General features: G+C 41.8%; 1 protein-coding gene across 1 annotated transcript in view; it reads right to left on the bottom strand.

The window, feature by feature from the left end:
* LOC143332887 (von Willebrand factor A domain-containing protein 7-like) overlaps positions 1-6,107 on the bottom strand; it is a 6,591-nt gene extending 484 nt beyond the window's left edge. Inside the window, exons 1-15 of the mRNA XM_076750721.1 lie at positions 5,912-6,107; positions 5,560-5,832; positions 5,364-5,457; positions 5,103-5,237; positions 4,119-4,305; positions 3,844-4,019; positions 3,551-3,663; positions 3,341-3,457; positions 2,765-2,965; positions 2,549-2,681; positions 1,824-1,973; positions 1,474-1,566; positions 1,113-1,384; positions 671-964; positions 1-355 (exon numbers count right to left, since the gene is read on the bottom strand). The exon at positions 1-355 is cut by the window's left edge and continues 484 nt beyond it. Of these exons, the coding sequence (XP_076606836.1) occupies positions 1-355; positions 671-964; positions 1,113-1,384; positions 1,474-1,566; positions 1,824-1,973; positions 2,549-2,681; positions 2,765-2,965; positions 3,341-3,457; positions 3,551-3,663; positions 3,844-4,019; positions 4,119-4,305; positions 5,103-5,237; positions 5,364-5,457; positions 5,560-5,832; positions 5,912-6,091 (2,773 nt within the window). The 5' untranslated portion in view covers positions 6,092-6,107. The remainder of the gene's footprint in view (positions 356-670; positions 965-1,112; positions 1,385-1,473; positions 1,567-1,823; positions 1,974-2,548; positions 2,682-2,764; positions 2,966-3,340; positions 3,458-3,550; positions 3,664-3,843; positions 4,020-4,118; positions 4,306-5,102; positions 5,238-5,363; positions 5,458-5,559; positions 5,833-5,911) is intronic.
* Between the last annotated feature and the right edge of the window lie 2,067 nt (positions 6,108-8,174).

Here is an 8,174-nt window from a genome sequence, read left to right on the forward strand (position 1 = left end):
GGCAAAGAAGGGGTGACTGAATGACTTTGGTGGAGAAAGAGATGGCCTCTGGTGGTCTTTCCCGGAGAGTGTAGAAACAGGTGCCTACATTACCCACCCGATCAACAACCAGCAGCTCCATATCAGGGGAACAGCAGGAAGCATTGTAGGACACAAGTGTTATGTTCTCGTTGCCAACGGCCAGGCTGGTGTTCATGGTGCCGTTGCCCTGTTTGAGGCTAACGCGGTCAACACCCGTCCCATCAGCACCGTCAGTCACCTGAACTGACAGCTCCCACATCAACAAGCTGCAGTTTTCAGAGCAGTTGGACTGCAGGCTGAGCAGCTGACACACTGGATGAGTGAAATCAGTCACCTATGAGGAGAAGAAAAGAATATAAAATCAGGTTTAACATCAGTGAATTAACCAACAAGTGTGAAGGTGACGACGTTTCAAGAGGCAGAACACTTTATTTTGTGGGTTTTGACAAATTTCACATTAGTTTCCAGGAAGATTTCTGAAAAGTATCATGTGATTTGTGACTAATTAGAGGGTAAATGGAGAAGCTATTCAATGGGTCAATTAATTACAGAACAGCCTAATTACAAATTACATAGTTCTCTGAGGAAATTCCACACCTGTAAAATAAATATAAAATAAATAAATGTGATTCTTCAGTGGCAGTCTTACCGTGTTGATGACGGTGACACGCAGCACAACATAGTTCGTATCTTTGCCCCCAGGAGCTTCGGCCTCAATGGTCAGGGTGACATCAGTACCTGATGGGGTGTTAAGAGGAGCTGAGAGGGTCACTGTACCATTAGTGCTGTTTCCAGCTTCCACCAATAAACTGCTTGGATATGTTGAGTCAAAACGTCTGTTGTTGGTGGCTCGGATGGTAAAGTTTCCCTCCGTTCCATCGGTCATCACAGAGAAGGGCACAGAGAATGGTTGCCCTGGTATCAAGATGCTATTTGAATCAGCCTAAATATGGAGGGAATTAGACAAGAGTAGTGATTAAAGCTCTTTCACACTTAATTATAAAGTAAACATTTAAAGTTTTCGCTGCATATCTTGTCATGTTTGATGGGATGTTTCTGTGACACAGTGATGGTGTGGGAAGAGTACTCACAGTAATAGTCAGATTGGAGGGTCTGAAGTTGGTCGATGACTGCCTTTGGAAGATTACTGAAGTTTTGGCGGTAACACCATCAACCCGCCCCCTCACCCGCACCACGAACGCCACTGGTGGCATCCTGTCAACCTGAACTAAGAAGTTCCCGCCCCCCTGTGGCTCCACAACTCCTTTAATCTCCTCTGACCCCGACGATTCAACCAGAGCGACTTCTGTCACCGTGCCGGAGTCAGTCCCCGTTAAAGACACCAACAAGCTGCCATTTACACCTTAAGAGAAAAAGAAAATGATGTCTGACTTGATGATGTTATGTTACATCAACATATCATCAAATTCACATCTTAATTGCTTCCTTTACCAGCTTGGGGACGTGTGTCAAGAACATCAAATCCCTTGAATGGGCCCTGTGATATCTCCACAAAGTCAAACAGGAAGTCAACAGGACTCTGACCTGCAAATAAAAAAAAATGACAAAAAATGGCTAAAAGAACCAACCATACATAGCTCATAACACACTAAACTGGATGAGCTGCAAGGACAAATGCACTTGGATAAGGTTAGCGCTTTTCAGTGAAGTTTGGATGCCCACCTTTCACAAAACCACAGTCTGAAATCTGAATATGAATATCACACATTACAAAAGTTTCATGGATGGATTTGGTAAAATTCATGTAATGACATTGATAGTTTGGAGAATGGAGTTCTCACCTATGACCTTCAGCGTGTAGGAATTATTTGACACCATCTTCACTTCCCATTGTCCGGCTTCTTTTGTTAGTCGCAGAGTAATGAAGTTTCCCACTGACTGGGATGCAGTGATCAATGATCCTGTCGCGTCGCTGCTTTGCTGAGATTTACCTTCAAACAAAAGGCAATAATAAGAAGGCTTAAGGACACAAGGTCACAAGAATCCATTGTGCAACACACTGACAATTAGATGTGCTGCATTGATTTTTGTACATAAAAACATTTTCATATTATTTGGAAAAGAATATGACTGATTGAATGAGTGATTGGTATCTGCATCATCACCAGACCATCTTTTCGATTAACTATTCCTGTAGAAAACCAGATTTCTTTTAAGGATTTTCTTATTCATCTTAGAATTAACATTTGTGAGGCTTTTTTTCATGACAGCCTTTTTCTCTTTGCACCAATGCAAAAATCAGCTTGAATGAATTCAATTCATATGCTGTCAAGTGAATGACAGTCTAACATTCAGCTGTTATAAATGCTGTTTTCTTGCATGAAGCTCTCAAGCAAATTCCTTAACAATCTGCAGAGGGGAACAGTAGGGACTGTCAATGCTCTGCAATGATATTGGGATGATTTGAAATTAACGCAATAGCACACTTGGGCTAAAATAAGATACATGAAGCCCTAAGTGTAGCTTTCATAAAGAGGAAATATTGAACTTAGAAAGGCCGTGTTACCTGACGGGCTGATGAGAGTGAAAGTGACGGAGCGTCCAGTGATGTAAACTGTGGGGTTTATTACTGTTTCATCAACAATAAAGGTGAAGGTATCTGCTCTTCCTGGACTCCTGGCAGCCTGCAGAAGGGTCACCTAGGGATTACATTAAACAGATGATGCAGCTGAAATCCTCAAATTGACAAAACTAACTGGTATTGAGGTCTTTGTGTTATTACCAGAGAGGAGCTGGAGGACTCTGTTATCATGCTGATGGCCACAGGGAGCTCACTCTTTGTGACTTCAATAACCTGACCTCCTGAGGCCTGAGCCAGGTCTCTGTACAGCTGGGCATCAGATTCCTTTATCCTGCTGTGTTGCTGCTGACTGTCATCCCTCCGTCTCCTACGACTGGGCAACGTCGAAATCATGAAGTTCACCTGCACATAAGAAAGGGGAATGGAGTAACCACTATAAAAAGTACAAAAAATGTCAATTCTTCCATAGATGGTATATTATTATTACCTGTCATTAAGAAAATTATAAAATTATAATGGCTACAGTTTTCTGCTGATTGTTCTCTTGATTAAAATCTAGTCAATAAAATGTCAGAAAACAGTGAAAAATGTTTCTGCAGGCAGCTAGATATGTGCAACACAAACAAGCACTGTTAGCATCAGGAATAATCAATAAACACTACAGAAACAAAAAAAAATAATGTGAAAAATGTAAAACATATGTCAAGAAATTAAGAAAAATGCAACTTCATACTGACTCTAAATGTGCCCATACTGACATGTAGATTAGATACTCACCACTGATTGAGTGCGCTCTATGAGCGCTATCACTGTGCTTTTCAGGTGTTTGTCTTTAGCTCCTGCATCCGTGAAGAGGAAGATCTCAGAGTTTGAAGGAGCACTAGCTAAAGCCAGCTGTGCGAGGATGAGAGTACGGGATAGAAAGGACAGTTATTTACACATTAACAAGCTTTTTCAGGCAGATTTTGAAGTCACACATCACAGCACCTGAAGCCCTGAAAGACTCAGCTCCTCCTCATCTCCTCCTCCAGATGCTGATAGTGAATCAATAACAGTCTTGAAGACTTTTGGGTCTGTAGTCTTTATCAGCGGCCCAAAATCTGGAGTTCATTTGGAGACAGGAAGAAACTTTGTTATTCTTGATTTCCAGGAGGACACGTGAAAATTACTTCCGTTGGCAACATTACAAAATATTCAAGCGAGCACCAAGATGATGCTTGTTTGTGATGAGCATCTTTCCACATGCAAAGAGATAATTTGTCGCCTCCTAAAGGTCCTACCTGGATCATTGAAAGGTACAAAAATGTAAAGTGCCGGCTCGTTCTCTGTTCCCACTTCACTGTTGATTATAAAGGATGTGACATTTGCCACTGTTGCGATGTCATCACTCATGCTTTTTGTGGTGTCGATCACGAAACAAAGAGCTTTACTGGATCCTTTGGAGATCCCCATCATCCTGAGGGATGGAGAACGACGGATAAAACAAATACATGGGAAAAACTTTGAACTGCCTCTTCACAGTCCATAACTGAAACATGCGGAGTGGGTTTCATACTGGAGGAATGGTCTGTCGCCTGCAGCCCCTCGGATGTCCTCTAGCAGCTCGCTGGTTGCAGCTATCGCCAAATTTGCGGCGTCCGTGTGGAGATATCCATGGCTGGCGTCGAAAGTGTCTTTGTTGATGCCACCTTTAGGCTCGATCTTACTTGTTTGATCAACTGCTCCTCCGTGACTACATTTTCCTTTCAAACAAACAGCATGAGAGAAAGATATCAAACTTTTCTGAGGAGTATTCCACCGGTTAAATACGTGCTTTTATTTCTGTAGATCATTTTAGACACTATGCAGCAATTAGTGAGAGTTTTCACTTGACTCATGTCATGAATGTTTTGAGAGAATAAGCCGACGGCCATGATGATGTTTCTGTTCGGAGAGACACATGGCAGCAGTCTACACAGCTGACTCAGTACAATAACTCAATAGGAGGGGGTGGAAAATGTCTCTGAGACAGAAAACACAACAGGAGGAAAAGCATATGGGCACAACAACAGAGGAGGGGAAACAAAGCTTTAACAGAGAAGTTCATGATGCACAGATGAGTTTTCTGTGCAGCAGTGTGAACATTTCGCCTCATGCTGTGCTCGAGGCACCTTTAAAGCTGAAATCTGTAACGTTGAACACAAGGTGACCCCACAGACAAAGTGACAATGAAACATGGGAAACACTGAGTGGAAGGTGGCTGTTGATTTTAGTCAGCTGTTAACTAACTGAAATGTTGATGCTGTTAATGACCAAACAGGCTAGTCAGTGAAGGACATATTATACACATTGTACTGTTATGGTTTAGGCCATTTTACAACATCTTTGCAGTACTGCTAACGTAACAGAAGTTGTTAATGTGTCTGTACTATTAAAATGAAACCACAGAAATCTCAAAAACACGTGGATGTGAACCACCTGAGTCAGTGTTTAACTGTACCACTGATTATAATGCTGAAAGTACAGTACTGTGGCTTTAGTGGTTGAATGAATCCTTTACCTTTAGGTTTGGTGGAGACTAAAGGCACAACACTGAAATATCCAGAGACCAGGATCCCCTCCTCTTTGATGTCCGCCAAGATGTTGTTCCTGCAGTCATCTCCATCACAGTTGCGGCACGTCGCCCTGCTCTTCTCTGCAGGAGTGTAAATCAACACTTCAGTCATGTTTTCTTCTTCTGTTTCTCTGCAAACACATCCAATCTACAGTCCCCATCTTTCCCCACACAGCCAAACACAGACATCCGTCACGCCATCCTTACCTGCTATGTTACCAATGCTGGTGTCTGATCTGATCAGATTGGAGTTTGGGAGCTTGTTACCCAGCTCCACCCAGTTACTATGACTGTAGAAGTCCTTCAAGTTGACAAAAGAAGATGAGGGTTAATAATCCAATAAAATTCCATTGAGTCTGTTAAAACCAGTTCTAGTGAAACTTTTCAAAAGAATGATAAATACCTGTAGAGGATGACAAATCTCTCCCAGTTTCTGCCTGGCTGCCTCAAAGTTTTCCTGCTTGTTGCTTGCTTTGACAGCCACTACTCCGTCAGCGATGATTTTCCTTCCTTGAATAAACATTTCATCATCAAAGTGGAAGCTTGCATTAAGGGCATGACGAATGTCCACTCGTATATTCCTCAGTGTGATGAATGTGATGGCTTGGCGGAAACTCTTGGCTGATTGTGGCGCTCCACAGGCTACAGCGACAGCCTCTGCAGCGAAAGGCTCCGCCTGCACACACAAAGTCAAACATTACTGAGAGGTATTCATTTCTGGTTAAAAGAATAAGTTCATTTAAGGGAGTTCTTACAGGAATGGTGAAGTCTGTCCCCTCAGCCTGGGCCAGAGCACGGCACACCTGCACAGTGACATTTAAAATGGCTCTCTCGGTAATTTCCAGGTGATTCAAGGAGTCTCCTGGCAATATCCCAAAGCCCTGAGCTCCAGTGTGCAGGAGTAGGAGACACAGCACAGCCAACCCTGAAGACATCACTCCTCTGCGTGTCAGATACTCTGAGGAAGATAGACACACCTTTATTTCACTCTGTTCTCCTTTGTCCATCCATCACCTGAGAGAGGAGTCATCAGTTATTGGTTCTTTAATTCATCTGTGATAAACCAAAGGAGCTCTCAACAATTCCTAGAGTCAGCTAAATCCATACGGGCATGTTTATGGTCACAAATGCTACAGGCGAGTGAGGGTAAATGATTCCACGCTTTTCTGGTTTCTTTTTTGAACTTTCTGTTTTTTAGTAAAAGAGTTTGGTTTAAATGACAGCAAGGACACAGCTGATGATATGACTCTATAACTCACTTGTCACTGGACACTAACAGACTATAATACCAGCAGTGCTGTAGACCTAAAAGCCAAACAGTTTTGCTGCAGGGAGAACCTTTATTCCAATGACACAAACACTGCAAGAATCAGTTCACACCTACACTGACCTGCTTTATGTAGCAAGAATTTATGCACAGCGTTACCATAAAGCTCTAGTGCTTGTCTTCATATGTCCACAAGAACTGATTTCTATCAAGTGTCCTGTTTAAATAAAATTTAAATCTCACATTAAAGCATGACCACTTATAATAAAATAATCATTTATATATTTCTGCCTAAAGATTTCCATATCAACTCTTCAAACTCACACTTTAAGTCTTGTGTATATCAGCAGACTGGAAGTCTTGCAAAAAAAAAAAAAAAAAACCCCCCCAAAAAATATTTTCTTTCATACCATTTACCGAAGAATGCGTAGTATGTGGATTTACAGTCTGCATAAAGTCAAACAAATCTGATGTCTGTCTGTCAGGAATTACTTATACGAGTTAAAAGAGTACTGTACCTTAGTCCTCCTTGTCATGCTGTAAACTTGTTCATATTGTGACAACACCTGCTCTGAAATTCACAGTCAGGGCGGGGTCATGCAGGACTTGTTCTACCTGTTGCTTTGGTATGGTTCTGTAAATGGGAAACATTTATCGGCAGCTGCATGTTAATGTCGGGATGGTTCAGAAATAAAGGAACTGCCGAACTGATGCTACAATAGCAGATCTTTCCTTTGAGGTTTCTTTTTTGTCACTTCATGACAAAGCTAAAATCTTTGCTAAAATATGCAATAATCTTTATGAACTCTGGTACATATGACTTCTGTGCTTCCAGACCATTGGTTAAACAGTAATTATTGGGTTTCAATTTAATTTCTGGTAAACCTTTATTCTAAGCCAGACAAATTAATAAATCTTAAACATTTGAAAAAAATGCAAAATGAACTCCAGACACAGTGATAGTTAAACCTTTAAAATGGCTTTTTTTTTTTTTTTTTAGTGAGGTTTTTACCTGCTGCCTGCACAGGTGTACTGTGACAACAACGCCCTGCCCTGCCAATATGCCTTTTGTTCACCTGTTTTTACCTGGTGGGTGGAGGAAGGGATCATCAGTGTCAATGTAGTATGTATAAAATTTCACCCATAGGCTTTGAAGAGCCTTTGTGAGGCTCAGTGACAGTTGCTCGGGCCGTCGCCATCTTGGCAGTGCCTGACTCCAAAAATAGGCAAAGAGTCATCATGAGCGGGAAAATTAGTAGAGAAGAAAACTGTTTTTTTGTACCAGGTTGTAAACAGGTTTATTTTCTGATGCAAAGTCGGGCATTTTAATACGGGGGTTTATCTGGACTTTGGCACCAGCCACAAGTGGCCATTTGAGGAACAGCAGTTATTGGCACTTCAGTGTTGGCTTAATTTTTCAGCCTCAGAGCTTGAGTAGTAGGGTAGAGGTAGTTAAGTAGAACAACACACAGAGAACTGATGAACTTCTGCCAAACTTGTTGCTTGGTTGACCTCTGCGGCCGAAAATAGGCCCTGTCCTGGACTCAAGGGTGGCACTGACGGAAAGTTCAGTGACAATTTCCCAATACACAGCACTGTCAACTCATGACACAAAAAACAAAAGGAATTTTGCAGTGCATAACTGAAATGTACATCAGTTGATATGTGTTATGTGTCATTAACCATATAAAAAGAATGTGAAGTTCTGAGTTAACTTGGCGATTTGGATGCAGGGACAATAAACGCTGAAC

Source organism: Chaetodon auriga, chromosome 15 (genome assembly GCF_051107435.1).
Source record: "Chaetodon auriga isolate fChaAug3 chromosome 15, fChaAug3.hap1, whole genome shotgun sequence".
In the NCBI taxonomy this organism is placed as follows: domain Eukaryota; kingdom Metazoa; phylum Chordata; class Actinopteri; order Chaetodontiformes; family Chaetodontidae; genus Chaetodon; species Chaetodon auriga.